Source organism: Ceratotherium simum, unplaced genomic scaffold (assembly GCF_057802395.1).
Source record: "Ceratotherium simum simum isolate JZ-2026a unplaced genomic scaffold, ASM5780239v1 HiC_scaffold_52, whole genome shotgun sequence".
Lineage (NCBI taxonomy): Eukaryota > Metazoa > Chordata > Mammalia > Perissodactyla > Rhinocerotidae > Ceratotherium > Ceratotherium simum.
This window is the reverse complement of record NW_028261268.1, coordinates 46,846-71,366: the sequence shown is the minus strand read 5'-3', so window position 1 is coordinate 71,366 and position 24,521 is coordinate 46,846. Positions and strand designations below refer to the sequence as shown.

Sequence of the window (24,521 nt, the reverse complement as noted above, 5' to 3'; positions counted from 1 at the left end):
GTAATAATATACTTCCCAGAAAAAGGAAAATGTGTGTGAATAGCCATTTCATAGTGCATCTTGATCAGAAGGGGTATTTCATGAAAATCAATTCAAAAAAAACTCAAATGTATCGGTCATTTCTTCACAAAGTATATAAGTGACACAATACATTGCAAGAAAATCCAGCTAAAGTGGAAGAAGAAAGAATATCATTAATTGTTTCTGAATTACAATTATTTTTCATCAAAACAAATGCAACTGGCAATCAAGTCAAAGAAGCTGCTTGTCAACCCACTTCCCATGCGGATGAAACTCTGACACTCAGAATATCTGCACCAAATTACAAGATTTCTTACACAAGCCATTAAGCTCGCAAATAAAGCAGTGTCAAGAGCGCAGAGCACTTACCGGCATCCTGCAGATAAAACGTAGATCCACCAGATTGTTCATCACTTCATTTACTTTCACTAAATTTGAGATCAAAATTAATATAATTCTTCTCACAAATAAAGAAAAGCTGCTTGGTACAGGGAGTGGCAACCACTTTAGTTGCTGTGATATACACACAGTTGTTGTTTATATTTGAAACTTTCAGAGCTCTGCTAATGAGGGGAAAAAGAAAAACTGAGCCTAATGATCAGATATATGTCATATTCTCATTGGATAAACTATATAGACAAGAAGATAGTTATATATTTGGGTATTTCTTTGTTTGTTCACTCAATAAACATTTTTATAGCACCACCATACATCAAGTCCCTGAAATACCAATACAGAGAAAATCTATTCCTGTCCTCAAGGAGTCTACATTCAGAGGGAATGACACATCCACTGGCCATTGAAGAGGGGCTCATAACTCAAACAAGGGGGAAAGAGTTAGCCAGGGAAAGCTATTTGGATGTGGTAACATTTAAGCTGAGTCTTAAAGAAGATACACACACTTTGTGATGAGGGACTATGTCCACCTTGCTTTCCATTATATATCCAGCCACTACACAGAACCTGGTGCATGGCTTATGAAGGATTTAATCAATGTATGCATGAATAAATAAATGACTGATCTAATTATCTAATACAATATTGAATAGGATCTAACAAGATGAAGAGTGGAGTTAAAGGTAATCCAGATAAAGGGTATAGCATAGGCAAATATGGAGATATATAAAACAGCATATCTCATGTGAGAAACTGCAAATTTGAAGCAAAAATATAGCAAAGAGGAAAGCACTCTGCCATTAATAGTTGTTAGGACTTTCTTAGTTTATGGAACATCTGTAAAAAGAAATTCATCTGATCTCCAACGTTACTTATAGTTCTAAAATTCTATAATTCAGTGGATCATAGAAAAATATATCAAGAAAATATGGAAAAAAATATTACACTGAGCCCCATCCAGCTCATTCTCAAATTGTCTCTTGTTAGTCTATACTTGTTTGTGCTATGGAATGTGCTTTACTAGATAGTAAAGACTATCTAAGTTGATAGTAAAAAGAAACACAGCATAGCACTGTATAACTATTTAGAACATGGCACTAGTCATTGAAACTCCAAATTTCTGGCTACCCTCTCTCTATATATTTCCAAATCTAGAAAAATTTATTACTAACCATATTGAGAAATTTTTAAAATTTTGTTAAACCACCAAGTATTATGTGTCGTGTGCTGCGGGTGAACAAGAGATGAGAGACACTAAACTCTAGATTGGACATGACATGGTAAAAGGAAAAAAAGTGATTTAGGATCATAGAGGAGGAATGAATTCCAAAATAGGAGATCAAGAATGGCTTCAAAGAGAAAGTGAATTTAAACTGAGAGTCCCAAGGGAAAACCATTGCTGGTTGAGGAAACCACAGGAATACAAATATAGAAGCATGGCAGTCTGCAGCGATTTTCTAACGCCCAAGGTGTTTTATGAAACTAAAATTCATCTGTTAGAGTTGCTGTTGAGGTCAGAAAACCTTGCTTTGTGAAACTTGTCTGAGTAACTCATTTTCATAGTGAATAACAAATAAACTGAGATCTCAAGTGTGTCTTGAATACTCACAAATTATAATTCATCCAGGAGCCATCTTCCCACATCCAGGGGCTGACGACCCCTTTTCAAGATAACCCAATCTAGTGAAAATAAGACACCAAAGATTGAATAAATTTCTGTGAAGGAAGAACTCTTCATGTGATTTAGTCCTTCTGTCTCTTTTTAACAATACAACCATGAAAATAATGTGAACACAAAGAATGATAATTTTTAAAACTCTTTTTATATTTCTATTAGGATTGATTGTCATTGCCTAATCATTCCCTATGGGCCACAAATATTCACACACTAAAAGATCCATTATTATCAATGGAATTCAAAACACAGAACATGAGAACAGGACAACTCCCTTGATAGCTTCAGGAGAGATGTTATTTTTTCCAGAAACTTCAGTTTGCTTCCTAGAGCAGACACAGAGCATCATCACGAGAGCTTAAAGCTTTGTCCCTAAACAGAAATATAACTCTGACACAGTAGTTCTCAATAACGAGCGAGTGCTTTTATTTCCCATAAATCTTTCCATTTGACTTACAAAGATAACTCATTGTCATTTAACAAACCCATCTTTATTGTTTTCCGCTGTTTTTAAAATTTTTTAAATCAATTTTCTCCTTGGATACAAAATATATGGGAAAAATTATCATTTCAAAACTCATTACCTGTTCATCCTGATCCTCTATCTTCAAAAGATGGGAGCCCAGGCTGATGCAGAATTTACGATTCTCTTCCAAGTTTTTATCTCTGTCAGAAAAATAGTGGCATTTTTCTCCACAGTGAGACCATTTGTTTTTGTACGCTTCTCCATACTTTTCTTTAAAAAAAAGAAAAAGTTAGTTCGATTCTCTTTGGAAAGTTTCTGCTCTTGGGAGCTGTGATCCAGACACCTTTTCCTGTCCTACAGTATTATTACTCTCCATGAAATCTGAGGGCATCATTGCTGCCTCAGGAGGCAAAAATAACATATTTGTTGTTGAGAGGAAAATAACAGTTTTCTTTTTCTGAGAAGCTTTCTCCAATGCCATGAGCACCAAGGAATGAGTGCAAAAGAGGAAATATTCAAGAATTTACAAACTGCATTGCTCTCATCATTTAATTTTTGTACCTAAACTAAGAACCCTTTTCATCCATGACTCTTTTAACTTCATAAAATGGGTAATTATTTGTTTAAAGAAAGAAAATAATCCATTTCTCCCTTCTCCTATCCATCAAATTTTTCTATCTGAAAATTGTAAAAACGAAAGATATAGTTTACCAAAAAGTCATCCTCAAAGTTATTTTCACAGAAGGCAAAACCAAGATAACTGAATTATACTCTAGCAGGAGAATTTTAGGGAAAGTTGTAGTGATGGGCAATATGGACAGAAGGTGAAAGTCCTACCACAGTTTTTACATAGAATCAGTAAATGTACATGGATACGACTTCTACTGAATTGGCTGTTTCAGTTGATGACTTAAGGAAGGGAAGTTCCCTGATTTTCAGTTTATTCATGACTTTGAGAGACAGATGGAATTGCCTGCAAGGTGAACTTCACCCACATGAGCAAGTCAGGTGTTAGGATTTGTTTTAAAGAAGTCTAGTTAGTACAACCTACCTTCCATAGTAAAGCTTTACAAAGGATTAATGGACAATATTGTCTGATAGCCAAATATGAAACTACAAAACAATTATACTATACCATATGCATGCTATAAACAAAATGCACTGAAAAAGTTCATCTGCTGATTGATATGGTTCTGAAAGAGGTTCAAAAACTATTTAATGTCCCCTATTATTTGCAAAGTCAATTAGCTGTTTGGTCAATGAACAGAAACTACTAAACTTTGATTATCCCCAATTCAAAGATGTTGGCAGACCGTGTGATAAGAAATTGCAATCCCCTTGAAAAATATATCTACCATACTTAACTTTTGTAGCTCATTAGTTTAATAATGAAATGGAGGTTGTCTGGCAATAACTTGTTACACCAATTTGTAAGTAGTAATGCCTATTTGTTACTGCATACCAGAATTTAATGGATCCTTTGAAAAGCACTTATTTTTCATGTGAATCACGGAGTTCCCATGTTCCCGGGTGTCATTATCCAACATATTCTGATATTTACAAGAAGCTTGAAAGTCTGAAATTCATCAGCACAAGAGAGTTAGGTTAATAGGTAAAACATAACCCTGTTAAACTAAGATTTCCTTTTCATTTTCAAAATGAACAAAATATGTGCATAATATTTAAAAAAAAACAGAAAAGAAAATCAAATTTCTTCTCCCAAAATTTTAATCTTCTTTCTCATAATTTAGGAATTATATGAGACAGTGACCTGGTCAAAATGCTGACGTAAATCATTCCCACCTTCAGTCCTATTCACAAGACCACCCAGCAACTATCCACAGATGAGACAAGATTGTGGAAATCCCAGAACCTGGAGATGAGTCTGAAGCACCTGTATGAACCACAGAGACTGAGAAGGACGACATTAGAGGAGCAAGAGGAAAAGACATTCTGACTGCAGTGCCCCTCCCCCAGGCCAGCACAGAGCCTCACCAAGAGGGTCCCCTGGGGCCTATGGTTTCTCCAGTGGGAAAAAGAGACATGAAGGTAGACATCCACTTTCACCAGAAAGAAGCACTTAGAGCACTTCCCAAGAGGCCCACTTTGGTCTTGCCTCCCAGGGATCATTGGGGAAATTTGTGTGGCTTGACTATAACCAGTGCTCAGACATTGGTTGGACCATATGCCTACTTACATCTGTGACCCAGTGGTGCTGCCCATCTGCAAAGCTGAGCCAGTGGCCCCATCTGGCCAGGGAGCACAGTGGACAGTTCTGCCTGGTTCAGGTCACCAGCCAGTGAGCTGCACTGACTATAGGACCTGTCCTATGGCCCTGCACAGGCAGGGAAGCTAACTCAAAGGCCCACCTACCGCTGAATATAGCCTCCAGTCTTACCAGACCAGAAAGCCTATTTAGATAAACTTGGGCATTTGAACAGCCCATCCTATAGTCATGCTTGGAGCAGCATCCAAGTAGAAAGCCCAACCAGTGGCTCTGCCCATCTGCAGAGCTGAGCTGGTGACCCTGTCTGGCCAGGGAGCTCAAGGGTGGTTTTCCCTGGATCAAGTCACTAGTGAGCAAGCCATGCTGGCTGTGGAGCCCATTTAACAGCCTGCCTTGGCAGATAATAAACTTTACAGCCTGCCCCCCACCCCCCATCTGCTGAGTACAGCCTCCAGTCCTGCTCTACAGGAAGTCAGACTAGAGGATTGGGGCAGCTATGGAGCCCAGCCGACGGCAACACATGGGCAGGGAAACAAGCCAGCAGTCTTGTCCAACTTTTAAATATAGCCTCTGGCTCTATGTAAATAAGGAGCATAACAGTGACTCTGGACAGCCTCAGAACTCACTCTATGGTACCACCCGTCCGTAGACACCAGCCTGCAGCCTCTTCCCACAGAAGAACCCAGCCTATGGCCTTGCCTGATTGCTGAACACAACCTGTGGCCTCACCCAAGCAAGGAGCCAAGCTAGTGACCCTGTCTAATTACAGAGCACTGCCTGTGGCCCCAACTGATGAGAGAACTTGGACAGAATTCTGCCTGACTGTGGCACGCAGTTTCTAGCCACATGCAACTGCAGGACACACGGGAGGATCCTCTCAACCAAAAAGCCAGGCCAGTGACCTTGCACAATGACAGAGCACAGCCGGTGTTCCTGCACAATATCTGATCACATTCTGCAGCCTCAACTGATTGCAATATTTATATCAGACAAAGCAAACTTTAAGTAAAAATGGTCAAAAGAGGAAAAGTCATTATAGGATGATATATGGATCCATTCATCTAAAGATATAACAATTGTAAATATTTATACCCTAACATCAAACTTTCTAAATCTATAAAACAAATATTAAAAGAAATAAATGGAGAAATAAATAGCAATACAAATAGCATTTGGGGATTTTACTATCCCCCTCTTAACAAAGGATAGATCATCCTGACAGAAAATAAATAAGGAAACAGGATTTGAACAACACTAAAGACCAGATAAACTTAACATATATAGACTAATCCATCCAACAGTAGAAGAATACTTATTCTTCTCAAGTGCACATGGAACATTTTCTAGGATAGATAACAGGTTAGGCCACTAAACAAGGATCAAAATTTTATAGATAAATACTACCAAGTATCTTTTCCAAACACAATTAAATGTAACTAGACATCAATAACAGGATGAAAGCTGAAAAATTCAAAATACATGGAAATTAAACAACACAGTGCTGAACAACCAACGGATCAAAGAAGAAATCAAAAGAGAAATTAAAAAAATATCATAAGTCAAACAAAAATGGAAACACAACATACCAAAACTTATGTGATGGAGAAAAGAAAGTTGTAACAGGGAAACTTTACTGTGACGAATGCATACATAAAGAAAAAGTAAAGATCTCAAATAAACAACACAACTTTACATCTAAGAAACTATAAAAGTCATAACAACTAAGCCAAAAGATAATAGAATGAAGGAAATAATGAAGATCAAAGCAGGAAGAAGTGAAATAGAGAAAAAGAAAATAATAGAAAAATTAACAAAACTAGGATTTGGTTCTTTGAATAGATAAACAAAATGGACAAAACTTTAGCTAGACTAACCAAGAAAAAAGAGAGAGGACCCAAATAAATAAAATTATAAATGAAAGCAGAGACATTATAATGGATACCACAGAAATATAAAGGAGACAGGCAGCTGCTACAAACAAGTATGAACAGGTTCTCTGGACAAGAATCCAAAAAACTGGACAACCTAGAAGAAATGGATATGTTCATGGAAACATGCAACCTACAATGACTGAATCATGAGGAAATAGAAAATCTGAACAGACCATTAATAAATAAGGAGATTGAATCAGTAATCAAAAACCTCCCAACAAGGAAAAGTCAAGGAACAGATGATTTCACTGGTGAATTCTAACAAACATTTAAAGAATTACTGCCAATCTTTCTCAAACTATTCCAAAAATTGAGGAGAAGGAAACACTCCAAAACTTATTTTATGAGGCCAATATTACCCTGATACTAAAGATAATTATGGATACTACAAGAAAAGAAAACTATGGGTCAATATCTGTAATGAACATAGATGCAAAATTCTCAACAAAATATTAGCAAACTGATATCAGTAGTATCTTATAAGGATCATACACCATGATCAAGAGGGATTCATTCCTAGGATGCAAGGATGGTTCAACGTACAGAAATCCATAGATGTGATACAACACATTAATAGAACGAAAGATAAAAATCTCATGATTATCACAATAGATGCAGAAAAAGCATTTGTTTCATGACAAGTCCATAGCTAACATCACACTCAATGCTAAAAGGTTGAAAGCTTTTCGTTTAAGATAGGAATAAGACAAGGGTGCCCACTTTTACCACTCTTATTCAACGTAGTACTGGAAGTTCTAGCCAGAGAAGTCAAGCAAGAAAAAGAAATAAAAGGCATCCAAATTGAAAAAGGAGGAGTAAAATTGTCTCTATTTGCAGATGACATGATCGTATATATCTAAAATCTGAAGACTCCACCAAAAACTGTTAGAATAAACAAGTTAGGTAAGGCTGCATGATAACGAATCAACATACAAAAATAAGTTGAATTCCTATACACTAACAATTAATTTCCTGAATAAGAAATAAAGAAAACAATCCCATTTTCAAAGCATCAAAAAAACATGATATTTAGTAATAAATTTAACCAAGGAGGTGAAAGGTCTCTACGCTGAAAACTATAAGATATTGATGAAAAATGTGAAGACACAAATAAATGGAAAGATATATTGTGTTCATGGATTGATAGAATTAACATTGTTAAAATGTCCATACTACCCAAAGCCAGATTTATATTCAATGCTATCCCTATCAAGATTCCAATGGCATTTTTTACAGAAATATAAAAACAATCCCAAAATTTGCATGTAACCACAAAAGACCGTAAATGAACAAAGCAACCCTGAGAAAGAAGAACAAAGCCGAAGGCATCACATTTCCTGATTTCAAACTGTATCACACACAAGCTATAGTAGTCAAAACAGTATGGTACTGGCATAAAAACAGACATAGAACAATGGAACAGAATCAAAAGACTAGAAATAATCCCATGCATGTATGCTCAACTAATATTTGACAAGGAACCAAGACTACTCAATGGACCAAAAACAGTCTCTTCAATAAATGGTACTGGAAAAACTGGATATTCACATGCAAAAGAATGAAGGTAGACCCCTATTTTACACTACTTACAAAAATTAAATTGAAATGGATTAAAGACTTAAACATAAGACCTGAAACCATGAAACTCCTAGAAGAAAACTTAAGGACGAAGCTCCTTGACATTGGTCTTGGTGATGATTTTATGGATATGACACCAAAAGCACAAGCAACAAAATAAAAAATCAACAAGTGAGACTACATCAAACTAGAAAGCTTCTGCATGGCAAAAGAAACCAACAACAAAATGAAAAGTCAACCTACAAAATAGGAAAGAATATTTGCAAACCATACAACTGATGGGGGATTCAAAATATATAAGGAATTATAACTTGGTAGCAAAAAAAATATATGACACAATCAAAAAAATGGGCAAAGGACCTGAATAGTCATTTTTCCAAACAAGATATGCGAATCGTCAACAGAAATGTGAAATGGTGCTCAATTTCACTATTTATCAGTGAAATGCAGATTAAAACCACAATGAGACATCATCTCTCACCAATTAGAATGGCTATTATCAAAAAGACAAAGATAACAAATGCTGCTAAGGATGTGTGGAAAAATGAACCCTTGTGTACTGGTGGTGGGAATGTTAATTTCTACACCCAGCTTGGAAAAAACTATGGAGGTTCCCCAAAAAATTAAAAATAGAACTACCATATGATCACTGCTTCATATCTGGGTATATATCCAAAGGAAACAAAATCACTATGTTGAAGAGATAGCTGCATGTTCATTGCAGCATTATTTACAGTAGCCAAGATATGGAAGCAACCTAATCGTCCATCAACAGATGACTAAGTAAAGAAAATGTCATATATATATATATACAATAGAACATTATTCAGCCATAAAAAAAAGAAGGAAATCCTCCCATATACAATAACATGGATTAATCTTAGGGGAATTATGCTAAGTAAATAAGTCAGACAGAGAATCACAAATACTGTATGCTATCACTTATAAATGGAATCTAAAATAAAAACCCATCGAGAGAACAAAATGTTGCTTGCATAGGCGGGGGTGGGAGAGGGAATAAATACGTGAAGGTGGTCAAAGGGTACAAACTTCCAGTTATGAGACAAATAAGTTCTGGGGATGTAATGTACAGCATAGTTCCTATATTTAACAATCCTGTATTGTATATTTGAAAGGTGCTAAGAGACTAGACTTTAAAAATCTCTCATTATAAAAAAAAAAAAAGGAGAGTGACATCAACATCATGGCAGATTGAGTTGTTCACTCTGTCTCTCCCCTCTAAGTTACAACCAGTGGGACATCTGTTGACCAACAAAGGACTCCCTGCACAGCACACCAGAATGCCTCAGAGATCCGTGCATCTATACATCTGAAGGTGGGTGTCCTGGATCTCCAGGAGGCAATGGAAGTAGGGGAACAGATCCCTCCCCTTCCAACAGTTGCATCAATCCAAAACATGTGTTCTCTCAGCACTGGCTCAAGCCAGAAGCCATAAGCTGCTGGAGGAGCAATGGCACTCGCAGCTTAGCACCTGGCCCACCCCCCTCAGTGGCAGGTGGCACCCACTACCTGAGGCTTCTGGAAGCACGGTGGTGCCAATGACCTTGTCCCCTCCACCAGCAGCAGCCTTGGTCTTTCCGGCAATGGGGACAACATTCAAAATGCAGATATCCCAGGCAGGGGTGGTGGGACCCTGACCTGATGTTCTAAAAAAGCACACCAGGGCACATGCCTGTGACCAGAGGCTATAGGAGCAGCAACGGTACTTTTGACTTAGCCCCTACCCCCACCACAGCAGTGGCAGGTGATACCCATGAACTGAGGCTCCAGGGAGCACAGTGACACCAGCAACCCAGCCCCCACCCCTTCCCCAGGGTGTGGTGACTACAAACTCAGCCTTTGCAGTAGCAAGAGCTGCATCCAAAACATGGATACAACCAGCAGGGGTGGTGGTGCCCTAACCTGAGGCTTTAAAGAGTACATTGATGCAGGTCAGTGACCAGAGGATGCAGAAGCAGGAGTGGCAGTCATGGCTCGGACCCTGCTCCTCCCCCAGCAGTGGTAGTTGGTACCTGTGACCTGAGGCATCAGGTGTGATAGCAGAATCCATGATGCAGCCCCCAGTGGTGACACTCCTGACACCATCCCTATTAGCAGTAGAGGCTACAAACAAGAGCTGGGGCCCCTGGCAGTAACAGAAACACTTGTGAACCCAGCAGCTCAGGTAGCAGTGCAGTCAGCACCCTCAGATAACTGCAGAGTAGAAGCTCAGGTAGTGCATGGGGCAACAGCACAAGCACATGAAGAGCCCATGAAGAGCCAGTGGGGTAACAGGAGACCCAGGCAACCCCAGAAGCAGCAGAAGTGCTCACAGCCTGGTGACCCCAGTGGCAACACCCAAGACTGCAGTGACATTTTAAGCAGCAAGCCACCACCAACCTGAGAGTTATATCCAGCACAAAGAAGCCACTGACAATGTTTTTGGCAGAGGCACTGGATGTTGAAAAGTGAAGGATCTCAAATACAACCAGAAGCAGCTAGGAATCAAAGTAACCAAAGCCTTACCCAAGTAAGTAAGGTGTTTACTACCACAAATATGCTGGCAGAGGATCAACTCATGCAATACTACTATGCAATAACATAGTAGAAAAGAAAGAAAATGCCAAATCTCCAGAAACCAAACTTGAAGTCACAAAACATTGCAATCAAAGTGACAGAGAATTCCTAATAGTTGCTATGAAGAAACTCAATGAGTTACCAGAAAACTCAGAAAGACAGTTCAATGAACTCAGAAATAAAATTAATGATCAGAAGGAGAGATTCACCTCTTCATCAAAGAGATTGAAATTCTAAAATAAAAAAAAAATTCTGAGGATGAAGAACACAATTAATGAGATGAAAAATAAAGTAGACAGCATTGGAAATAGAGAAGGCCATATGGATGAGAGACTTAGCAAGCTCGAAGACAGAAATATAGAAATGATTCAGATGGAAGAGAGAGAACTAAGATTTTTTAAAAATGAAGAAATTCCACAAGAAATATTCAACTCAATTAGGAGAAGCAAAATAATGATAATAGGTATCCCAGAAGGAGAAGAGAGGGAGAAAGCATTTGACAGCTTATTCAAAGACATAATAGCTGAGAACTTCCCAAACCTGGGGAAGGAAAAGGATATACAAAGAAATGAAGCTACTAGAACTCCTAATTCTCTCAATGCAAAAAGACCTTTTCCAAGGTATATAGTATTAAAACTGTCAAAAGTCAATAACAAAGAATATTAAGAGTGCCCAGAGAGAGGAAAATAACTTACAAAGGAACCCCTATCCAGCTATCAGCTGATTTTTCAGCAGAAACTCTGCAGGCAGGGAGAGAGTGGAATGACATATTCAAAATATTGAAAGACAAAATTACTAGCTAAGAATATTCTATCAGGCAGTGTTATCCTTCAGGTATGAAGAAAAAATAAAATCTTTCCCAAACAAAAACTGAGGAAGTTCATTGCCAATAGACCTGCCTTAAAAGAAATGTTGAAAAGAGCCCTCCTACATGAAACAAAAGGCTAAGATTGACAAAGCATTGAGCAAGATGAGAAATAGACAGAGAGAATCAGAAAACTGCAACTCTATATCAGAATAGGTTAGTAAACAATTAATTATAACATAAAGTTAAGGGGAAAGACAGCATCAAAAATGACAATAACCACTTTAATCTGGTAACTAACCCACAACACAAAAAAAGATAATTTGTGACAACAGAAACATTCAAGGGGAAGAGGAAAATGATGGAACATGCACAGGCTACTGGAGATAAGATGTTATCAGCAGAAAAAGGACTACCTCATCTATGAGATCTTTTATACAAACCTCACAGTAACCACCAAATAAAAAATCAGAGCACAGTCACAAATTATAAATAAAGAGGAAACTGAGATATATATCACAGAAAACCACCAACCTGAAAAAGCAGACAAAGATGCAAGGAAAAAGAAACAATGGATATATAGAACAACCAGAAAACAAAAGATAAAATGACAGCATTAAATCCTCATATATCAATAATCTAAATGTAAATGGATTGAATTCACCAATCAAAAGACACAGAGTGGCTGGATGGATTAAAAAACAAGACCCAACATTATGTTGCCTCCACGAGACCCATGTCAGTTCTAAAGACAAACATAGGCTCAGAGTGAACGGATGGAAAATGATACTCCAAGCAAATGGTAAACAAAAGAAAGTGGGCGTCGCTATACTTATATCAGACAAAACAGACTTCAAGACAAAAGAGATAATAAGAGACAAAGATGGGAATTATATAATAGTAAAAGGGACATTCCACCAAGAAGACATAACACTTATTAACAAATATGCACCTGACATAGAAGTACCAAAGTAGATAAAGCAACTATTAACAGACCTAAAGGGAGAAGTTGACAACAACACAATAATAGGAGGGGACTTTAACACCCTACTTTCATCAAAGATATGTCTTCTAGAAAGAAAGTCAACAAGGAAACAGTGGCCTTAAATGAAGCAATAGACCAGAAGGACTTAAGAGATATATATAGAACAATCCATCCAAAAGCAGAAGAATACACATTCTTCTCAATTGCTCATGGAACATTCTCAAAAATAGACCATATGTTGGGAAACAAAACAAGCCTCAATATATTTAAGAAGATTGAAATCATATCAAGTATCTTTTCTGACAAAACGGTATGAAACTAGAAACGAACTACAAAAAGAAAACTGGAAAAGTCACAAACATGTAGAGACTAAATAACCTGCTAGTGAACAACCATTGGATCCATGAAGAAATCAAAGGAGAAATCAAAAACACCTGGAGACAAATAAAATGAAAACAAAACATACCAAAACTTATGGACTGCAGCAAAAGCAGTACTAAGAGTGACGTTTCTAGCAATACAGGCCCACCACAAAAAAAAGAAAAAGAAAAATCTCAACTAAACAATATGGCATTATACTTTAAAGAACTAGAAAAGAAGAACAAACAAAGCAGAAAGTCATGAGAAGGAAGGAAACACTAAAAATCAGAGCAGAAATAAATAAAGTAGAGACTAAAAAGACAATAGAAAGGATTAATGAAACTAATTGTTGTTTCTTTGAAAAGATAAGCAAATTTGACAAATCCTTAGCTGGACTCACTAAGAAAAAAAAGTGAGGCACAAAGAAATAAAATCAGAAATGAAACAGGAGAAATTACAATGGACACTAAGACATTTAAAGGACTATAAGAGAATATCATGAAAGCTATATGCCAGCAAATTGGTTAACTTAGAAGAAATGAATAAACTCTTAAAATCATACAACCTCCCAAAACTGAATCAATAAGAAATAGAGAACCTGAATAGACCAATCACAAGTGAAGAGATTGAAACAGTAATAAAATATCCTCCCAGGGTCCAGCCTGGGGTCACAGCGGTTAAACACACATGCTCTGCTTCAGCAGCCTAAGGTTCACAGGTTTGGATCCTGGGAGAGCACCAATGTACCTCTTGTCAAGCCATGCTTTGGCAGTGTCCTATACAAAGTGGAGGGAAATGGGCATGGATGTCAGCCCAGGGCCAATCTTCCTCAGCAAAAATAAAAGAGGAGGATTGGCATCAGATGTTAGCTCAGGGCTAGTCTTCCTCACCAAAAAAAAAAAAAAAAAAAGAATAAAAAATAAAATTAAAAAACCTCCCAAAAAACGAAAGTCCAGGACCAGATGGCTTCTCTGGAGAATTCTATCAAACATTCAAAGAAGATTTACTACTTATCCATCTCAAATGCTTTCAAAAAATTGAAGAGGAAGGGATGCTTCTCACATCGTTTTCTGAGGCCAAAATTACCTTGATACCAAAACAAGACAAGAACACCACACAAAAGGAAAATTACAGACCTATATTGCTAAAGAACATAAATGCAAAAATCCTGAACAAAATATTAGCAAATGGAATACAACAATGCGTTAAAAGGATCATACACCACCATCAAGTGGGATTTATTCCAGGGACCCAGGGATAGTTCAACATCTGCAAATTAATCTATGTGATGCACCACATTAATGTAATGAAGAACAAAAAAATAACATGATCATCTCACTAGACACAGAGAAAGCATGACAGGATCCAAAATCTATTTATGATAATAAGTCTCAAAAATGGGTATAGAAGGAAATTACCTCAACATATAAGGCCATATGTGACAAACCCACAGGCAACATCATACTCAGCAGTGAAAAACTGAAAACCATTCCTCTGAGAACAGAACAAGGATGCTCACTCTTGCCACTCTTATTCAACACAGTATTGGAAGTCGTAGCCAGAGCAATTAGGCAAGAAAAAGAAATCAAAGGGATCCAAATTTCAAAGAAAGAAGTGAAACTGTCACTATTTGTGGATGACTTGATTCTATATTTAGAACACCCTAAATAATCCACCAGAAAACTATTAGAAATAATTAACAAATACAGTAAAATTGCAGGGTACAAAATCAACATACAAAACATAGGTTGCATTTCTCTACACTAATAAACTAGCAGAAAAAGAAATCAAGAATACAATCCCATTTACAATCTCAGCAAAAGGAATAAAACACCTAGGAATAAATTTAATCAAGGAGGTGAAAGACCTATACACTGAAAACTATAAGATATTATTAAAAGATATTGAAGAAGAAATAAAGAAACGGAAAGATATCCGGTGATCGTGGATTGGAAGAATTAACATAGTTAAAATGTCCATAGTACCTAAAGGAATCTACAGATTCAATGCAATCCCAAACAGAATCCCAAAGACATTTTTCATGGAGATAGAAAAAAGTATCCTAAAATTTATATGGGACAACAAAAGACTCTGAATAGCCAAAGCAATCCTGAGAAAAAAGCAGAAAGCTGGAGGTATCACAATCTTTGAATTCAAGATATACTACAGAGCTATAGTAATTAGAACAACCCAGTACTGAAGAAAAACAGACACACAGATCAGTGGAGTAGAATTGAAGGCCCAGAAATAAAGCTATACATCTATGGATAGCTAATTTTCAACAAAGGAACCAAGAATATACAATGGAGAAAGGAAAGTCTCTTCAATAAATGGTGTTAGGAAAACTAGACTGCCACATGCAAAAGAAGGAATGTAGACCATTCTTTGTACCATACACAAGTTACCACAAAATGGATTAAAGATTTGAATGTAAGGCCTTAAACTATAAAACTCCTACAAGAAAACATAGACAGTACACTCTTTGACACTGTTCTTAGCAGTAGTTTCTTGATTATCCCGTCTCTTCAGGGAAGGGAAACAAAAGAAAAAATAAACAAGTGGAACTATATCAAACCAAAATGCTTCTGCACAACAAAGGAAACCACCAACAAATGAAAAGACAACTCACCAACTTGGAGAAGATATTTGTAAATCATATATCTGATAAGTGGTAAGTATCCAAATTATATAAAGAATTCATACAACTGAACCACAAAAAAATCAACAACTTGATCAAAAAATGGGCAGAGGCTATGAATAGACATTTTTCCAAGCAAGATATACAGATGGCCAACAGACACATGAAAAGATGTTCAACATCACTATTAGGGAAACTCAAATCAAAATCACAATGGAGGGACTAATGGATAAAGAAGATGTGGTATATATACACAATGGGATACTACTTAGCCATAAGAAACAATGAAATCCAGCCATTTGTGACAACATGGATGGACATTGAGGGTATTAGGCAAAGTGAAATAAGTCAGAGGGAGAAGGTCAAATACCATATGATCTCACTCATTAAGTAGTAGATAATAACAACAACAAACAAACACATAGAGACAGAGATTGGAATGGTGGTTACCAGAGGGGAAGGGGGGAGGGAGGAGGGTGAAAGGGATAATTAGGCACATGTGTGTGGTGATGGATTGTAATTAGTATTTGGGTGGTGAACATGATGTAATCCATGCAGAAATAGAAGTATAATGATGTACACTTGAAATTTATACATTATAAACCAATGTTACCGCAATAAACAAAAAATTAAAAAAAAAAATCAGTGAGATGTGACCTCACACCTCATATGTGATGAAATCATATCGAACTATGTGAGGTGATGGATGTATTAACTAACCTTATTGTGATAATCATTTTGCAATGTATATCAAATAATTATGTTGTATATCTTAAACTTGCACAATGATGTATGTCAATTATATTTCAATAATGCTGGGGAAAAACATGTACTATGATGTCCTTATTCATGATCTAATATATAGTCTACCTTCTAATCATAGGACAGGACTAAATAAATGACTTTAAATATTCATTAATGATAAAAACAGTAAAATAAAAGGAGTTGCATGCCTGTGATTCTGACTAAACTTTAAGTGTGCATAAACACTACTTTCTGTTATTTTTAATACACCTCCATATGTAGATGAGTTCCAATGAACCTGGAATCCCTGGAGAGATTATAATAAAATTTAGATACTTTGATTATTTCAGTTCTTCAAAGGACATAAATTTAGGCTAAATTACTCTATGTATCTTCTCATATTCTTATAATTGCTTTAATTATTCAGATCTAAATGATTCCATAGGACAAGAATTTAAGACACTCTGGGAAAATCATCCATATAAATCATTATAATTAAGATATATTTCCTTAGCTAAACCACAATCCTCGGAGTTATATACCTGAACTCTTAGACAGAATGGAGCACAGCTTTCCTGAATTAAGTAAAGATTAATTCAAATATTTGATCCTAAGATCTGAATTATAAATGAATATTATAGGAAGTGAGTCTTTACCTTGAAACTAGGGAAATGATAGGGAAAAAAGGAGAGGAGACCGTGTCCATTAAATATATTGTTCTTGAGTAGGGCTGTGTGTGTGTATGTTTCTTTGCATGTAATGACACTGGAAAGAGGCAGAGGCTCTTACAGACAAGTATAAGAAGCTATATGTGAATATTTCAAAATAACTTTCTCTGAGTGGGTGTTCATCTTCCTTTTCTCCTTCTTTTGGTAATTATAACTCCTTTCTCCTGTGGAAAATGCTCTTCATGGTGTTTGGAAGGGATTGAGCACATGATTAAAAAAAGGCTAATCAGAAAAGCCACAGACAGGACTTTTTCACAGAAGTTATGACGGAAAACTATTATAATTACGATGGTTCAGCTGACATTATATGAGCCCAGGGCTACCAGTGGAGAAAATCTTTCTGAAAATAAAGTCAAAGTTGGCTGAGCAAGTCTAAGAGCCCTAAGAGGAGAGAGCCTTGACCACATTGTTGGAGTTCACAAATGCAGCTGTACTAGAACCCAAAACTGCCCTTGCAGTCACCATTTCAATAAGCCTATAAATTCCTTTGTTTTGTTTGAATTAGTTTGAGTTGAGTGTGTGTTACTCTTGCCCTTCAATCTGGCAAACTATTAGAAGAATAAAAATATTTATTGCTAGCACGCTGTGAGGAAAAGTGTTCTTATGCTTTGACAGGGGAAATGCAAATTAATATCTTATGTTTAGAAAGTAATCTTGCAAAATATATTTTATTTACAATATACATGGTCTCAAACCCTGAAATCCTAACTCTGAGAATTTATTCTAACTCTGGGAAGTTATCCCACAAAAATTAAAGCATCAGTTTCTAAAAATGTGTATTGTAGTATTATTTATAACAGCAAAAATTTGGAATAAAGTGAATGCCTACCCAGAGGGGCAGGTTGAATAAACTACAGTAAATTCTCATCATGGGCTATGAAGTTGTCACTAAAAAGAATGAATTGCAGCTTGATTCCCAAAATTTATTTTCAAATGAGAAAGACAATATGCAACAAAGTGCATATAATATAGCACCTCCATTATAATGCAAACAACGAATTACATGGCTCCCTCTGCAGGTGTATGTAGGGAAAGGTAGGAAAGAATACACACCACGCTTCAAGTATTCCTTACCAAGAGTAGAGCATGTGTGACATGGGTGGGAGGAGGGAGAAGGTAAAGAAGTTTTAAATATATTGATGAAAATAGTCACCCAAATATTATTGGGTATAATTAATATAAGTAATGTTATTGATTGCTATTTCAAAGAGAAAATAAATGATTGATCCAGTGAACCTGTAAAACTTCCAGGGTCATTATATGCAGTATTAATAATAAACTGAGATTCAATCTCAATATTAAGGGGAAAATATCCAAATTATAGAAATACAGAAGTGTGCAAAGTTAAAGTAAAATGGTATAAAGAACTCTGTTAGATTTGTCTTCAAACCAATGTCATCAGGAATACATAAAATAAACAGAGGAATATTAATGCTATTGGATTCAGAGAGTAAATATGTATGATTCACAGTGAAATGGAAAGGCTACTAAATGCAATAAACACATAGTTCTCCTTCTTAAGAACTGTTTACTAAAGACTTTCTGTTTTGAATTCATGAATATTTTCTCTCAAGTCCAGAAAGGCCTAGAAATAAGAATATTTCTACTATCAGAATGTGATTATCTCACTAGACTTAACGCTTCTTCCTCATTTTGGGGGAAAAATAATATTTAGGTAAAATTCAACATGAAGAAGGACATTTCTGAAGAATACTTACACTAAGTTGCAAAAAATGCTGATATTCCCCAAAGAATGAAACACATAATTCCTAATGTTACTGCAGCAATACATCCTGAAGATGCTGCTCACAATTCTGTCCAAGAAAATATGTAAATGGTAGAGGAATTGTGGCAAGGCTTCAATCAGGGATCTATTATCTGCGAACTTTGTCTCAAAAAAGCATGCAAGTTAAGACTGGAACTGCTGCATGAATTAGAATTGTCATTACGTAGGTATTATAACCCACTCAGGTCACATGAGTATTTCATTTATAAAAAAATTTACCATCTGTTAGAAATATTTGCCTCGTATTTGAAAATTCTTGGTGCTACTGCCTTCAAGGTTATTTAGTAGCATAAGGGAGCTCAGGGGAAGGGGTATAATTTTGGCTTTTCTTTTTAAAATAACCATTTACTTCTTAAAATCACTCATCTATTCTTTTCTTGAAATGCTTATAATACATATGGCATTTCCCTTATTTGTAACTACCTTCCCCCTAAATCTTATTATTTTTAGGGTGGAAAAGAGAAATAAAAACAATAGAAGCTATTGGTTTTAAAACTTAGGTGACCACAAGGTTCCCTTCCCAGTCCACTATTCTGGGATATAGTAACAGAGAATGTCTCTGGAAAATAAGCAAAAAGCCAGGAAATATTGTATAGTATAGGCAATTAGGAACTATCCAAAATTTAATCCAAATGCTAAGGAAGAAATTCCAGACTATGGCAAAATGAGATCTTTATGAAATGGAGAAAGAAGGAAATGGAAAACACATTGCAAATCCTAGAAAAGTCCTCTAAAGAAAAAAGTCAGGTAGAAATTTAAAGGCAACCCTGATCTTCTGTCTTGCTTTCATTATGCTAGTCCAAGTCACAGCCACATGTGGTCAGAACCATCACAAAAGCCTGCTGACTGGTCTTGCTTTAGTACCATGATTAAAAGACACTCAATAAATATTTTTAACTAGTTGAATGAGTCACTCAGGAGCAAACTGAGAAACTGGCTATGTGAAAACTGTCCTGGTGTAAAGTTCTTCTTTGCTAAACCTCAAGAAGAAAAATGCATGGTTTGGGGAAAAAAGTATTATTTTTAACATACTTTATATATATATGCACATTAATTTTATATACATAAATATATACTTTATATACTTACACTTTATATATGCATATACATATAAAATATATATATATATATGTAAATGGGAGAAGATATTTGCAAACCATACATCTGATAAGGGCTTAATCTCCAAAATATATAAAGAACTCATGCATCTCAACAAGAAAAAAACTAACAAACCAATTAAAAAATGGGCAAAAGACCTGAACAGACATTTCTCCAAGAAGATACACAGATGGCCAACAGGCACATTAAAAGATCATTAATTATCAGGGAAATGCAAATCAAAACTACAACATGATATCACCTCACGCCCATCAGAATGGCTATAATTAACAAAACAAGAAACAAGTGTTGGAGAAGATGTGGAGAAAAGGGAACTCTCCTACACTGCTGGTGGGAGTGCAAACTGGTGCAGCCACTGTGGAAAACAGTATGGAGATTCCTCAAAAAATTAAGGATAGAACTACCATACGATCCAGCTATTCCACTGCTGGGTATTTATCCAAAGAACTTGAAAACACCAATGCGTAAAGATACACTCACCCCTCTGTTCATTGCAGAATTATTCACAATAGCCAAGATGTGGAAGCAACCTAAGTGCCCATCAAGGGAAGAATGGATAAAGAAGATGTGGTATTTATACACAATGAAATACTACTCAGCCATAAGAAACGATGAAATCCAGCCATTTGTCATAACATGGATGGACATTGAGGGTATTATGCAAAGCGAAATAAGTCAGAGGGAGAAGGTCAGATACCGTATGATCTCACTCATTAAGTAGTAGATAATAACAACAAACAAACACATAGTGACAGAGATTGGATTGGTGGTTTCCAGTAGGGAAGGGGGGAGGGAGGAGGGTGAAAGGGATAATTAGGCACATGTGTGTGGTGATGGATTGTAATCAGTATTTGCGTAGTGAAGATGAGAACATCGTGTGATCCATGCAGAAATAGAAGTATAATGATGTATACCTGAAATTTATACAATGTTATAAACCAATGTTACCACAACAAACAAATAGAAGAAAAAAAAAATTAATAGCAACTACCAAAAATTGAATGCCTATCTTGCGGTAATGGCTTTACTTATATAATCTCACTTAGTCCCAACAATAACTCTAAGATTTTTGTTATTCTCATCTTATAGATGAGGGAATCTGAGGTGTACATATTAGTAATTAAGTAATTGGCCTACTGTTTCATAGCTAATTATTGGTGGAAAATATTAAAACCCAGTTCCATCTGCCTCCAAAACGCTTTGTGATATGTTACCTCCCAATTTTAGGGATGACAATTTTCAGTGAAGGCACAATTTCAAAGGAAAACGGGTGTTTTCTAAGAGAAGTATAGTCAAGTTCAGGTTAGGATACTCTTCTGTTAGATCTATTGAATTCTGCAAAACCCTGAACTTTCTGCATTACAGAAGTAATAAGCCATTTCTTCTTCCATGGTACATTCAAAAATCTCCATTGAGATGATCCAGATAATTACTTCTTTGCTGAATAATTTGAATTAATGGTGTTTAAGAGTATTTTTTTCTTGTATAAGACACATTAAACTGCAGCTACAACAATAGTCTGAACTTCTCTACAGATTTCTCAACAGATCAAGACAAAATTCTCAATATTCTAACATTTAGAGCATGATGGAAATTCAGAAACATGTACTTACCTTTATTCATGTGTTGTTCAGGAATTCTTTCTATTCGTAGGATTGCTTGGATCTGAGGCTGGGAATGAAAGTGGAATCCTGCATTTTTGTGAAGCCTTTCCAACCTCTTCTCCTCTGTCGCTTAAGAAAAGAGAAATGCCCCCAGCACTAATTAGCATATTGAAACAACTGCTGGAATAGTCATTATCCCAGAGGAGAAAATATAGAGGCCAGGCAAGATGTGCTGGTATAAGGAAAGAGATGCCGTTCCCCAGACGATCAGGAGCACAGGTAGCACCGCACAGCCCCACCCATCAGGCTTGCTTACCCAGACTTTAGAATCTGGCAACACTTCTGGTCAAGGTAAACGCCACAAGGAGAGACAGCGTGGATTTCAGAGCATGGGTTCCAGAACCAACATGTCTGGGTTTGATCCCTCACTCTGCTGCTTAGCTGTGTGACTTATGTTAAGCAAGTTACTGAAATTCTTTGTGTCTGTTTCTTCATTCGTAAAATGCAGATCATGACAGGACCTAACTCATTGACTAGTTATGAGAACTAAATGAGTTACTATTGACCAGGTATGTAGGACATTGACTATGTAGTGTGTTTCTGTTAAGTAGAGAATGTTCAGAGGATGTTCAGTCATGCACATCCTTCAGAGGATGATAATGATAATTCCAAGACAACTGGAACTATGCTTTGACCAGAAAATTTCTGAGACCTAAGCAGAGAGGGATATCATTATACTGCTATAAACAATAGAATCAGTAGCTCCAGATCTTAGTAAGCACTTAGCCCTAAATTTTAAATAAAATATAATTTTTTGTATTGTCCTCTTGCTTCATTTACCAAAGGCCAGAGCATTTCTCCTGTTGACTACTTCAAGACAAAAAATATTCTAGGATGATAATTTATAATTAGTCAAGTTCTTGGAATTTGTTTAGGTGGAAGAGGGCGCCAAAGCCATGGTATTCTTTTAAAAATAACTTGAATGTTTACATATTCAGCTACATCATTTAGGAATACCTTTAAATGACTATATTATGTGTGTAGACCTCTAGTCTATACACATACAATGTAGAGGCTCTACACTAGTTCAAAAGTAATACTGCACAAATTTGTATTGAGATCACATTTTAAGTTAAAATCAGTCAGTCACCAGATTGCATACAGGACTATTTTCAATTATGCAAAGGAAAAAGTTACATGGGCAAAAGAGAAATATACTAAAGTAACAGGGTGCTTTATTTTGGATATTGGAATTCGGGGTAATTTTCCTCTAAAATGGACGTATTTTTTTAGTGGAAAAATACACAGTATTTTAAGATAAAAATATTTATATTAGAAAATAAAGGCTTTATATTAACAAGTCAAGCATCCAATTTAAGAAGTTAGGAAAAGAGGAAAAGAAAGAAAAAGAGAGAAAGTAACTGATATGAAGAGAAATTAATAAAACAGAAAGTAAATATAAAACAGGATCTACAAAGTCAAAATTGGTTCTTAAACATTGTTAATTTAAACAAGTATTTGTTTAGCACATAATGTGTCTAAAACACTGTTCTTAACATCAGGAATGAAGTATTAAAAAGGCTCCCGTGGAAGCTTTTGTGTTCCCGTGGAATTAATATTACAATTGAGGGAGGGTAGGTAATGATTAAATGGGTTAAAAAAATCATAGTTAAGTATAAGAGGGTAAATACTATAAGAAATAACTCAGAAAAGAGGGATACAGAATGCTGAAGAGTTACAATTTTTTTTTTTAATTTTTTGTTTATTGCAGTAACATTGGTTTATAACATTGTAAGGAGTTACAATTTTAAATGGATTATAATTATTTGAAAACTTAGATGAAATGAACAAATTCCAAAAAGTTTTTAATTTACCAAGACTTACTCCAGAAGAAATGTTTTATAGATACCAGGACACAACAGATGTTTCCAGACTGGGGTATTTTCAGGTTGGTTGGGCCTATGCCACACAGGTTGTCAATATTTTGAATCCCACCCTTGCCTATAACCATTAATGAAAATGAGTCTAAAATAGTCTCAGACACACAAAAAACCAATAACTCTGTACTGTTTTAAGAGCAAGTCATTCAAAAAGCTGAAAGGATAGATTATCCTAATATTACATAAATTCTTATAGAAAACAAAATACAAAACAGCATGGAGTTAGGATGGAGACAGTCCACAACACAGTTCATGAAGCCCGAAAATCCTGTATCTGAGAGGAGAGAGAAGAGTATATTTCTCCCTTAGATTCCATAATAGTACTCATAGTTTTCTTCATGTCACTCCCTAGTTGTTTGTGTGTGTGTACAATCTTCAAAGGATTTTATCTAGTGTCTATCTTTGGCCGTTTCTCTCTTACTAAGTTGCATCATCTCTATGAATGATCTCAACTGCCATGGCTTCATCTGCCACTTTCATTGCAATGACCCTCAAGTTTATACATCCCACAGGATCATTTTCCTAGTCTGCAGACTCATGTATCTGATGTCTCACCAGGCATCGCACAAGAATTCTCCACAGGTGTTGAAAACTCACTGCCCAAAGCTAAACTCCTTACCTTGCTGCCCATCTGCCATCATAACCCCCACCTGCATTTCATGTCCTGTTGAGTGGGACCGTAATCTACCAAGTTTCCCAAGTCAAAAGCCTAAGAATCATCCTTGATTTTTGTCTCTCCTTACTCCTCCCGTTCTACAATTCACCAGATCTTGATGATTCTATCCCCTTACATCTCTGTACTAAATCCTTTCCTTTCCATTCCCACTGTCACAGCAGTATTTTGAGCACTGATTTCTCTCCTGGATCATTTGAAACAGCCTGACTTCCCTGACTTTAGTTTCCTTAGTCCATTCATAGTTCTGCTGGCCCTGCTCCATCAC

The 24,521-nt window shown here is 36.2% G+C and overlaps 1 protein-coding gene across 1 annotated transcript; it reads right to left on the bottom strand.

The window, feature by feature from the left end:
• Positions 1-436: 436 nt before the first annotated feature.
• LOC147911167 (killer cell lectin-like receptor subfamily G member 1) lies at positions 437-24,218 on the bottom strand. The gene is given in 6 exon segments (XM_087428473.1): positions 437-581; positions 2,027-2,133; positions 2,677-2,816; positions 4,021-4,134; positions 21,650-21,769; positions 24,200-24,218. Coding segments are annotated over 6 exon segments (645 nt in total).
• Between the last annotated feature and the right edge of the window lie 303 nt (positions 24,219-24,521).